The 13,074-nt window shown below is 29.1% G+C and overlaps 1 protein-coding gene across 2 annotated transcripts in view; it reads right to left on the bottom strand.

Moving 5' to 3' along the window:
- Positions 1-2,076: 2,076 nt before the first annotated feature.
- Positions 2,077-13,074, bottom strand: part of LOC135954021 (uncharacterized) — a 154,683-nt gene continuing 143,685 nt past the window's right edge. For both annotated transcript variants that reach the window (XM_065504067.1, XM_065504068.1), the window contains 5 exons: positions 10,282-11,806; positions 9,465-9,947; positions 5,044-5,120; positions 4,800-4,980; positions 2,077-4,713 (listed from right to left, as the gene is read on the bottom strand). In XM_065504067.1, the coding sequence (XP_065360139.1) occupies positions 4,607-4,713; positions 4,800-4,980; positions 5,044-5,120; positions 9,465-9,947; positions 10,282-11,806 (2,373 nt within the window). In that variant the 3' untranslated portion in view covers positions 2,077-4,606. The remainder of the gene's footprint in view (positions 4,714-4,799; positions 4,981-5,043; positions 5,121-9,464; positions 9,948-10,281; positions 11,807-13,074) is intronic.

The raw sequence follows: 13,074 nt of genomic DNA, 5'->3' as shown, positions 1-13,074 counted from the left end.
TCTTTATTGAAATGTTTACAAATATGGAGAATTCAGTGTACTACTTCATCAGAAGCATTTGCTCAGTTACTACTCAGTACTTACTAAAATCTGTCTATAGATTCAAACTTAAAAATTTTGGTTTGTTGGAGATTGTGTTGAATAATAGATTTGTTTCTGAAAAAAAGATTTAATTCGGAATATAATAATTTTTATGATCTTAAAAAAATCAAAAAATTCACTAGTATTTACTCATTTCTGAGGCTGTGTGTATATCAACAAAAAAGTAATATTTTGTGAAAATGCGCGAATTCACTTAATTGTTAATAAATTCGAAAAGAATCAATAGATTTTTATGATCTATATTTATGTTGCTTTATATGTGGCATTGCGACAAAGTAATAAATCTGAAAAATTTCTGCCGTTTTCGATTTTTCATGAGTTTTTTTTAAAACACAAAAATTTGCTATTTTCACGGAAAAAATATAATTTTTGCTTAAAATTGTTATTATAACTCCGAAATTACTGAACCGATTAAAATGTAATATATTTTCATGGGTGCTCAAGCATAAGTTGAAAGCTTATAGGTAGGTATAGGTAGGTAGAGTATTTTTGAGATTTGTTTCCAGATTTTTCGGAAGTAATTTAGAGGTCGCTCAAATCGAGTTTTTGCCAAAAATCGGGTTTGTCGGCCTTTTTTGAGTTTTATTCATAACTTTGTCAAGATCTACGATTTTCATTACTTTTGAGGACACAGTTTAAAAGAAAAATGTCAGTGCTTTATTTTTGTGCAAAAATTTTTCGTTTTTGTAGTGAATTGGCTCATTATGGGTGTCCTACACTACAATTTTTCGAAATGTTTCCATAAATTTTGTAAATGAGGCTTTATAACTTGGTAAAAGAAAATTCAAAAATTGTTGTCCCTAAATTATTAAGAATTAATTGATCTTTCAAACTGTATTGTTAGTTTCTTTTCATTTTCATAAAAATTTTAAAAGTTATAAAATTTTAAAGGTTATAAAATTTATGGAAAAATTTCGAAAAATTGTAATGTAGGGCACCTTAGTAAGCCAATTCATTGCAAAAACTAAAAATGTTTGCACAGAGAAATAAAGCATGGACATTTTTCTTTTAAACTGTGTCCTCAAAAGTAATGAAAATCGTGGGTCTTGACAAAGTTGAGCGACCTCTAAACCACTTCCGAAAAATCTAAAAAAAATCTCAAAAATACTTTACCCTATAAGCTTTCAAATTATGCTTGAACCCCAACAAAATTTTTTTTATATACACGGACTAAAGGTTCTGTAAATGTAAACTTTTCTAAGTTTAGTTCAATAATATCGGACTAACCCTTTTTGAGTTATCATAAATTATGTCGAGAAATATCTAAAAAAATTCAAAATTTTAGAAAAGAAAAAATTTAAAAAAATCTATACATTGAATTTAAAATTTGGACCATATTTGTACTACTGGAACCACAATTAGGGTTTTTGTCCCGGGAATTCCCGGTACAAATTAAAATCAATAAATATTTTTAAAAAAAATTTAAAGAAAAAATCTATAAGTATACGTAATTGAATTTCAATAATTTGTAATAATTAAATATCAAGTATACGCACTAGTACATCATGTCTAGTTAATAAATATTACGTGTACGTCCACAGTGCAAACAATTTTAATGAATATGAAAGTTTTAAATAACTGGGTCAATTAAAAAACAATGTATATAAACATGAAAGTGTTAGACTTTAAGAAAATGATTATAACATACATATTACAATTATTTTGTTAAAATACACGCGAGTTACGGGTTGTAAAATTTGAACAACTCGAGTGGGAAACATCTTTTCAATATTCCTAACATTTTCAGATTTTTCATAATCTAAATACAATTTTGGTAAAATATTGAATGACTCATTGAGGATATGAGATTTTATCTTATTTTCCCCCAAAACGTCTGTTTTCGTTTTTTAAATTTAGTATAACGACAGCTTTATGTAAAATCCCTGGTGCGTAAAAATTTTGTTATATTCTCAAATTTCTTACATCATCTTCTTTAGTTGCTATTGTAAAATAACCTAAAAAATACGGTATAAATTTTATTCACATGACTTTTTATATCGTTGAATACCTTTATTGAAAATAATGCACAAGAATAAAATAAAATATAATATTTTTAATATTTAGTTAAAAACACATGTAATACTATAGAATAATGTTTAAAATTAATGAACATCGTTGCTGTTTTTGGTTTGTTTTTTTTTTGTTATTTTTTTTCTTCATTGAAAATTCTTTTCTCATTACTTTTAAAATAATTTAAATAATAGAAAGGTAGAAAGCATTAATAAAACATTTAAAATGTTCGTTTAGTTTCTTTGGGACCTAAAATTCGTTTTTAAAATTTAATAGAACAAAAATTGCTTAGCTGAGGGTTACAATATCATTTTAAGCTTAATTAAATGGTTACTTTTGAAAATGATAAACAATTAATTAAATACAATTTTAATTCAAAAAAAAAAAAAAAAAATTAAAAGAAATATATAGAAACATTTATAGGGATATTTTAAAAACTAAGAAATTTTAATAATGTTTTAATATGTAAATGTTGGCTAAAAGAAACATGTTTATGGAGACAAAAGGTTTGGAAACAATGTTGCATTATAGGTGAGGCAACATCTAAAGGAATAATAAGTTATTTTGTTATAATTTAAATAAGAAAGTTAAAAATTAGTTTTAAATAATATATAAATTCTAGCAACATGTTGACTTTATTTTGCATATTGATATAAATTCTAGCAACATGTTCCTTAGTTTGACATTTTAAAGATTTAAATTGGATGTATTCCTAACATCTTCGTGTCTTCTTTTTATTAGCAGAATGAAACTTTGGCATAAGCTTAAATTTTTTGTTACATATTTTATAGTTTAAAAGGTTGGTAATAGTTTTAACTTCAGACATAGTACTGTTTGATATGTCAAATGTGTAGACAATAGACTAAAGATATACGCAATCCCGCAACATTGTTGATAAACAATTATGAATACTAAACCGAATTGCTGCAACATTTTTGTATGTTTAAATACTTCATAATGGAACATTTCTTTAAAGATTAGCAACATTTAATGATAGCAACATGTTGCTGAAGTAAACATTTGTAGTTTCGCCTTCATAAAACCTTAATTTTGTTATATTAAAAGTTTAAAAATTGTTTGCGAAAAATATTATTGTTTATAATAGTCTAACAAAATAAATGTTGCTGAAACATTGTATAGAAACATATTGGTTTAAAATAAACAAAACAGCAAGAGAAATCGTTTAATTACTTCTCTTTTCATTCTTTTTTATTTGTTGTCACTGAATTATTAACAAACTACCATAAAAATTATGTTGCTTGCAAGATGTTCAGATCATTTCATATTTAACGAAACTTTGTTTCACCTTAATTTTACTAAATTTTGAACAGCAGCAACATTTAATACAAAACATTAACAATTAATATAATCAACATGTAGCTGGTGCAAACATACATATGTTTACAAACCTTTTAGCAACATTGTTTATGATAGTCTAACAAAATAAATGTTGCTGAAACATTGTACAGCAACATTTTAAAGAAATGAAAGAAACATTTTAATTATTTCTCTTTTCATTCGTTGTATACAGAAATTTAAATAAGCAAACGTAAAATTTATGTTCCTGGCAAGCTGTTTAGACTATTTAACGATTCAAAACTATAATTGCTGAAATGTTGCTTACAATTTTGTTTGTTTGGATTTTGACACAAATTGTTGCAAGACTTCTTAAAGAGTACTATCCTTAAATTGATGTTAGCAACATGTTGCTGTAATTAAATTGTTTGTTTATCTGGAAAATATTCTGCTGGCAACATGCTGATGCTATTTCATTATTAAAAAGTGATTTTAAACGATTTCTTTTTTATATTTAAGACAATTTCCTTGTTTGATTTTCATATGGAAAAATATTATGCTTAAGAAAGCCTTAGTTTTCCTAACATTAAAGTTATATAAATGTTTATAAACAATTGAAGCTAGCAACATGTTGCAGATGTAAATCGTTGTTTTATATAATTTTTAGCTGATGCAGTCATATTTATATTTATACATGTTTAGCCACATTTGAGATAAAGTTTGATTGAAATTTGTTTACAAATATTGTCAACATGTTGCTCTAATTTTGGTGGATTATTTTTAGAAAAAATCTTTGAATATTAAATGTTTTTTTTTATAATATTTAGCAGATATATTTATGTATGTGTAGTCTCATTTCATTGAAAGTAGATGTTAACTTGTTTGCTAACATAAGCAACATGTTGCTCTACTTTTAGTTTAGCAACATTTTGGATTTAGCTCTATTCTAAAAAGATTTCTTTAAATAACAATATCTTAATATTCAAATTTTTCCTATAAAATTTCCCATATTACCCCCCTTATAGCTGCAACATTGTTTCTCAACATTCTGGTTTTAGCATCATCGAAAGCAATACAATTTCATTAAACAAAAAACTTATTCATGTCTCCATTTAACCATTTAACCATTTAAGCAGGTGATTAAAAATTATTTAATAAATAATTCTAACTTAAAGAAAGAAAAAGAAAATCTCTTTGTTTAAAAACGTGAACCAGCATTATATTTGCCAGTTACTTCTAAAGAGCCTGTGGTAGTAGCCGAGCCCAAGGGATTTGCAGCACAACAAGAGTAAGTACCAGCATCATCTATAGAAATTAAAAAAAAAAACACAAACACATTCTTAACACTTAGATACTGTATCAGTTAAATAAATATTTTTCTAAAAATTTACCTGGATATGCTTGTGGTATAGTTAGACGACAAACGCCATTTCTATACTCTAAAATATGTTTATTACTACTTTCCAAATCGTAGCCATTCTTATTCCACATTACACTGGGCTGAGGATTACACTGGACGATGCATTCGAAACGGGCCTGTTGGCCAGCTACCACAGCTCTATCCTTAAGGGGCTGTTTGTATGATAATATATTATTATAAAGTTTCTTTTGAAATGTTTGTTTTTGTCAACTTACTGTTATAAACATGGGTGGCTTTTGTGGATATTCATCCCGATTTAAATGTGCATTAACTGGTACATCTTGTGGTAGATCTGCTTGTATAATTTTATATAAATAATTAATTATTTTTGTTTATTTAATTATACAATTAATGTTATTTAACGAACACAAAACACTTACAGCGGGCAAGCTTTTTATTATTTTTTATTAATTTTATTAAAACATTAAGGGTTTTGACATGATTAAGTATTTGTTTTTTACTAAATTAAATATAAAACAATTTTTTTAAATTGTTTTTCATTTATTTATTTAAAAAAAATGAAATACTTATCATCTTCTTTAACCCTTTTTTAAATATTATATTATTTTTTATGTTTTCTTTGTTTTAAGCAGGCATTTTGTATAAAATAAACACTTTTAAACACTTAAACATGCAACATTTAATGTTTTTTTTTCAGTTATTTGTTTTTATTATTAGAACTTATTTACTAAAATCATTAGAAATTCATGCAATTTTATTTAGTTTTTAAAAAGCGCTTTGATTCAAATGATTGTCGTCAGGCATTTGAAAAGCTTTAAAGATGTTATTGATGTCATTTACAAACTGTTAATGGGATTTTTGTTTTAAGTTACGATCCTAAATACAATATTTTTAAACATATGTATCTATAACTTAAAGTTAGCCTGACTTAAAAATATGCTAATTTTTTATATTTTTAACAAGGCCTAAATGTATGCTACACAAATTAAACAAGTTTCTTTGGTAACCTTTTAATGTTATTCACTTCCTTACACTTTTAAATTTTAAAAATAAAACCCATGAAATTTCGAGTTATAGTTAAAAACCTACAGAATTTTTTGTCTGGTTATGCCTTAAAAAAAAATATATTTTTGTATGTAAACTGTCAGTATAACTATTAGTTAACACATAACCAGACTTCGTTAATGAATGCTGACTTAGTAATTTAATAATCGATTTAAAATTCTTAAACAGATAATAAAATCGAATCCATAGATTTTTAAAATATCATAAACATTTACGGGCAATATTGGAAACATATAAATATTTTTCAATAATAAAAAACTTATTGATTTGTTCTAATTTTTTTTCTATTTTGGCACTAATTAACTTCATAATTATATTAGACATGAATTAGACTTGAATAAATATTCATAAAGTGGGATTTATTCTGAATAAACCGAACCGGGTCTATAGCCGATATATTGAATGTAACGAAAATTGTAACAAAAACAAAACACATGTAAATTTTACACTTAAAGTACACGCTTATAAGCACATACAATTTTGTGAAAATGAGCGAATTCACATAATTGTGAATAAATTCGAAAATAATCAGTCGAATTTTATGATCGATATCTCATTTTGTTCCCATTACATGTGGCTTTACGATAAAGTAATAAATTTGAACAATTTTTGCCGTTTTCGATTTTTCATTATTTTTTTAAAACAAAAAAATTTACTATTTTCACATAAAAAATATATTTTTTGCTTCAATTTGTTATTATAACTCCGAATCTACTAAGCAGATTAAAACGCAATATATATGTGAAAATTTGTACATAGTTTGGGGAAAATGTTTTCAAAATTCAATCAATCGAAAGAAGAACATTAACTACCCAATTTTATGTATATCAAAAAAAAATTAAAATTTTGAGAAAATGAGCGAATTCACTTAATTGTGAATAAATTCGAAAATAATCCATACATTTTTATGCTCAATATCTCATTTTATTCCTATTACATATGGCTTTACGATAAAACAATAAATCTGAAAAATTTCAGCCGTTTTTAATATTTCATCATTTTTTTAAAACAAAAAATTTGCTATTTTCACGTAAAAAATATATTTTTTGCTTCAATTTGTTATTATAACTCCGAAACTACTGAGCCGATTCAAATGCAATATATATGTGAAAATTTTTACATAGCTTGGGAAAAATGTTTTCAAAATTCAATCATTCAAAAGAAGAACATTAACTACCCAGTTTTATGTATATCAAACAAAATAGTAAAATTTGAAGAAAATGAGCGAATTCACTTAATTGTGAATAAATTCGAATAGAATCAATCGATTTTTATAGTCGATATCTTATTTTGTTGCTATTATATGCGGCTTTACGACGAAGTAATAAATCTGAACAATTTCTGCCGTTTTCGATTTTTCATGAGTTTTTTAAAACAAAAAAATTTTATAGTTTCACTTAAAAAAAATTTTTTTTGTTTAAATTTGTTATTGTAACTCCAAAATTATTAAGCCGATTAAAACTCAATATATCAACGGTTTAAAGGATATGCAAATTTCAATTTTCCTAAATTTACTTTAATAATATTGGACTAAGCGTTTTTGAGTAATCTTTAATTATGTGGAGAAACGTCTAAAAAAAATCATAAATTTACTTATAAATTTTTTTAAAAAAAACCTCTCCATAGAATTTTAAATTTGGACCATATTTATACTACTGGAACAACAATACATCAAAATTGTGTAGTGGTTTAAAAAGCCTTTAAAATTTTTTTCGATTTTGTTGCCCTTTGTTTTAATATTTCTTTAAACATTTGGAATCGATATTTGCGAAAATAAAAGATTTTTTTTTAATTTCTTCTTAAAAATTTCGAATCTATTAAGAAATTACAGCCTAAGGATTAGTTTAATGCGAGAAGTCTTTTTAGGGTTTTTCAAACCTTTTCCCTGACAACGTGTCGTAAAACAATATTTCAAGTAATTGACGATGTTCCTAGCAACATGTTGCAATGAAATTGTTAAAACAGTTGTGAAATTTCTCTGGTACTGATTGATATCAAATTGAGAATTATTTGAAATTGAACTTTTCTCAAATGTTAAATGTATAAGAATAATTTGAGATACCTTTGTAATAACAGCTTTTTGAACAACAAGAGGAGTTTTTTGAAATGCAAATTTAAATATAGGTTAAAGAATTATTTGGGAACAATATTTGAAATCAAAGTGTGGAAGAGAATTATTTCTTATGTATTTTAGTTTTCAAATCTACCTTCAATTTAATTGAAATGTGGAATACAAAACTTTGTGTAGGTTTGAGAAACCCTTGAGTTTTCCGTTTCAAATATTTGTCCTTGTTTTCGTTGCGTAAATATTCATCTCTTCCTACCTGGCCAGGGCATTTGGAAATTGTATCACCTTCAAACTTCATGCAAATGTTTCTCTTACAAACATTCGAGACGACTATCGCAAACGATTCGAAAGTTTATCTGTAACTCAATTCAAGGCAACAAAACCTTCATTCCCGAAGATTCGAGAACGATCCAAATAACGTTCGCTCGAAATTTATTTATTGCTAAAAAGATTAGTTATTTAAAATATTGTCCTTTAAAAAAGAAATATTCATATTAAGAAATATTCATATTTTTAATGATTATCTATAATTTTACAAACTAGTTTGTTCTAGAATTACTAATTTATGGGAAGTTTCTTGAATTTTCGATAATTTGGGTTGGTCGGATATAAGTTTTGTTTGTTTTCACATAAATATAAATACACTGTACAATTTAAACAAATGTTGCTGGCAACATTACAGGATTAAAAACAGAGAGAACACTAACCTAGATGGAAATGTTGCTGGCAACATTACAGGATTAAAAACAGAGAGAACATTAACCTAGATGGAATTTTGTTTCAAAATTTCGAGACAAATTCACAAATTGTTGTTTATATAAAGATTTTTACACAAATTTTTACGTGAAACTCAACATATTGCTGGCAACATGAAATTTTGTTTCAAAATTGCCATACAACTTCACAGATTGTTGTTTATGGATTTTTATACAAATGTGTACGTTAAAGTGATAAAACATAAACTATTTAAAACAAATTCCTGACAAAAGTTTAGTAAAATCATGGAAAAGACATTAAACGAATGTTTAAGTTTTATTAAAATGCAGGGATAAATGAGAAATTTGGAATTTAATGAAACGAAAATATATTATTCTTTTGAATTTAATAATAACTAAAAACAGTTTGTCGAACATAAGCCTGCATAATAATATTCAAATTAAAAAAATCAGCATTGAAAACTTTTAATGAATTTGATTGATCTATGAGTCTAACAGCAAGGGATAGTCAAATATGATGATAAACGAAACAGCATTTGGAGAAATTTAAAGCTTTCATAAGATTGTTCACGCATTTTTGAGTAGAAGGAGAGAAGGTTGCAGTTTTGCTTAAAGCTTTATATGATCCACGATTTATATGTCTTTTTTTTCTATTATACAACAATGAAATTATTTCCATGAAGGCTTGAGAAAAGCTTAAACGATCCTTTAAAAAATATATATGTAACAAATTATTTAAACACAACATCAAATCACAACATTGAATTTTACAAACATAAAACAAGACTTTTTTAAGTCTCTATAGTAATCGCTGACAACAACCCACCTGGGTAAGGTAAACGATGTAAATTGTGTAGCGAACCATTACTGTGCAGACGATCGATATTGACATCGATCACCTGGGTATTGGGTAGACTGTAACGTTTTTTAAGTCTATTTGTGGCAAACGAAGAAGCATTGGAGGATGTCTTCATATATGATGGACCTCTAGGGTGTTTGCAGGTTTCGGTATCTGAATAATAGCCACCGCTACCCGACTGACTGCCATAGAATTGGGTGGGTGTTGAGGTCGTGGAACGTTCATGACGCACCGGTATTACTAAGTCGCGACCACCCGGCAAAGGATAGGGTGACTTGCGACCCGTTTGTTTAAGCTGTTGGGCGGTAGTCGGGGGCAAAGTTGATTGTGAACTATTCCATTTGTTGGCCACAAATTTGTGACCCTCGCCGGGGAATAATATACCGAATTCATAACCGAAATCATATTTAAAGTAAATTAAACCGGTATTGGGATCAACACATTTCGTACCTGGATTTATTATAATTTTGGGAGAGGACAAAGGAAGACACATTGAAATAAAACAAAAATATAAATATACTTAACAATAAATTTAAAAATGCTTTAGAATAAAAAAAAAATATAAAGCAAACTAAGGGTTAAGTAAAGAGATACTTATAAAAATAAAAACAAGCAAACTTTTAAAAATTTTGAAATAAACTAGAAACCAATATGGCCTTAAAAAGAAGGCAAATATAATTAAAGGAAACACAGCTTTTTTCTACCCTTACAATTTTAGGAAAATTGTAGAGTTTGTACGAAAACTGTTTCCCTTAAAGCTTTTTTTATTTGCCCTAAAACTTACCGTATTGTGAAACTCTGGACTCATCACGATATGCCTGAGGCTTATTGTCACCCTCACTGGGTGCCCGCTTGAAACCGGGTCTAAAACTGTGCGTTATAACACGAGGCTCTGTGCTGGAACCATTAACCATGGTAGTTTTGGTAATCTTGTGAAGATCCTCTTTTACATCTTCCACAAACTTGTGAGACTTTTGCATAAATGTGGAACTCATAGTTTTAGCCTGCTCTTCAGCCTGAGATTGTATATAGCCATAGCGGGGTGGAGAACCCACTTTGAGATTCATGTCATCGCGAGAAAAGTTTTGCTGATCCTGCTCGTAAAGCGTAGATTGATAGTTTTGTTGGTTGGAGCGCATGGACGAGTGGCGACTCAGTGATTGAGTACGAGGATTAACACTGCTGCCGCGTTGTTGGCGCAAGGCATTGGCATCGATTTGTATTTTTGAGGGCATCTCGGGACCATGATCGAATTCCATGGGTGAGAGGACACGTTCATAGGAGCGTGGCAGACTGCAGGAACGGCCAGGACGTGGTGGCTCTACATGACGGAAACGCAGAGGACCCTGTTCACCCATGGGCGTCCAGAGGGGAGAAATTTTAGCATTCTCAATTTCGCTATCATAGTCGGATTCTCTAAAGTCCCCTGGTACAAATTTAGTGGGTGTGGGTGGTGGTGGCATACGTTGGCGTGCTGGGGTACAGCGGGGTGAGGGTGTGGGACTGTAGGGGAAAGGTTCCAATTGCTGCTGTTGCTGCTGACCATAATTTTGCATGTGTGAGGATGACTCTTCCTTTTGGGAATCGAAGTGTATAACACGCTTGGTTTGCTGCATATTCACCACACGTTGGCAGGTTTCCGAGGACTCCTTCATTTGCATAACATTTTTGGTCTCAGTGGCCATCTTGGCCATATGCAAAGGTGTGCCAGCTATGGCATTATAGTACACAGTAGGCTGGTTACTAGCAGCTGGTGGTTGATATTGAGGCTGTGGCCTAAACTGGGGCTGTTGTGGTGGAGTTTGTTGCTGCTGGGCAGCAGCCAAGAATTTAGCAGCCACCGGTTTGGGTTTGAAAACCTGTTGAGTTTGTTGCTGCATCTGTTGCTGCTTGTAACTATGAAACTGTTGTTTACTAGTTTCAGTTTTAACCTCATGCCTTTGCTCCTGTCTGATGGGTTCAAATTTAGGCTTAGCTTGCACCGTCTCAAATTCCATGGGTGAGGGTGTTACCACCACCACAGGCGACTTGTGACCATTAAGCTTGGCACTTGGTACCGGTGTAGGTGGAAACACTACACGATAACCTTTCAATTCATTTTCTGACTCACAATTGCGTGATACAGAACGGAAACGTTCATCAATCTCACTGCTGTAATCACTGAATTCAGCTGGTGTTTTACGTTGCACTGGTATTGGACTGGGTGCCACGGGAGCCTTAATGGGTGTCGACTGAAATTTGGGACCAGTTGTTGATGACGACGACATATTGTAGGCAATATTCTTGGTCATCGATGTAACCTTATAATCCTGTGAGGAGTAGAGCAACAGATGGTAATTAGTTTTTGTTATTTAGTGGGGAAGATTTGTTAAAGAACGAACAAGGCTTAACAGTTATAGAATTAGTGGCTAAAAACAAATATTTAACATTTAGTATTAATAATAATTATTAAAAGAACTTAATCGTACATGCCTGGTAAAAGCTTTTATAGATCAAACTAAAGCATTTTGCATTACATAAGGAACTAAGTTGCATTTGGAGATAAGACTGTCGAACAGTATTAAAAGGAATTTATGGCTATAGTGCTGTGGATTTTCCAAAAATATTTGATCAAAATATAAGTCCAACTAACAGTTCTGAACCAAGGATATTTTTGGATGGATTAGTTTTAAAAGAATCAAGTAAGAGATTCTTCACCAAATTATACTTTAAATATTTAAATCTTTTTTTCAAAATTGTTTTTTTTTTAAATTAATTTTTTTTTAATTAACGAAAAATATTTTATACCAAACTGTTTTTTTAAATTTGTTTTAATTTTTTTTTGAATTTATTGGTTATAAAAATTTTATGACAAAAAATTTTTTGTGGAGGAAAATTAAAAAATTCGGTTTAAAAAATATGTTTTCCGATTTTGACCCATTGTAGGTCCGACTATCTATACCCTTGCCACTCGTGGTGAAGGGTATAAAAACAGAAGAATGATTGACAGCTTTCGGATTTAATCCATGAAAAATCACGGTTTCCATTAAAAGCGAACACGAAACTCTCCATAAAATCATTACTATAGATATCGAGAAATAAAGCATCTATTCTGGCGTTTAGTCATCAAAAAGAGAAGCTGATTTTTGATGAGGATTCTCTAAAAACAGTTAGATGGCATCGCAGTATTTAAGTCTGTATTCAGTAGAGTTTTCACGGGAATTCCCGGAATGGAAAATCTCGGGAAGTCCGCAAAATCGCAATCTCGAAATCCCGGGAAATTGTACGAGAATTCCCGGGAATTATTTTCCTTAGTTTTATGTGATGTTTTTTGAACTTTACATTCTAAACAAGTAAGAGTGCTATATTCGGCTGTGCCGAATCTCATGTACCCTTCACCAAATTATACTTCAAAATTTTAAATATTTTTAGGTAAACAAATTTTTTTTTTCATTTTTTGGAAAAATATGTTTTCGATTGTTATTTTAAATTTAAAATTTAAAATTTTTTTTTTGTTTTTCCATTTTTTTTTGTGAAAAAAAAATTCGGGTTAAAAAATATTTTTTCTGATTTTGACCCATTGTAGGTCCAACTTACT

Source organism: Calliphora vicina, chromosome 3 (assembly GCF_958450345.1).
Source record: "Calliphora vicina chromosome 3, idCalVici1.1, whole genome shotgun sequence".
Taxonomy (NCBI): domain Eukaryota; kingdom Metazoa; phylum Arthropoda; class Insecta; order Diptera; family Calliphoridae; genus Calliphora; species Calliphora vicina.
Note: the sequence above shows the minus strand (reverse complement) of the source record. Positions and strands in the feature narration are given on the sequence as shown.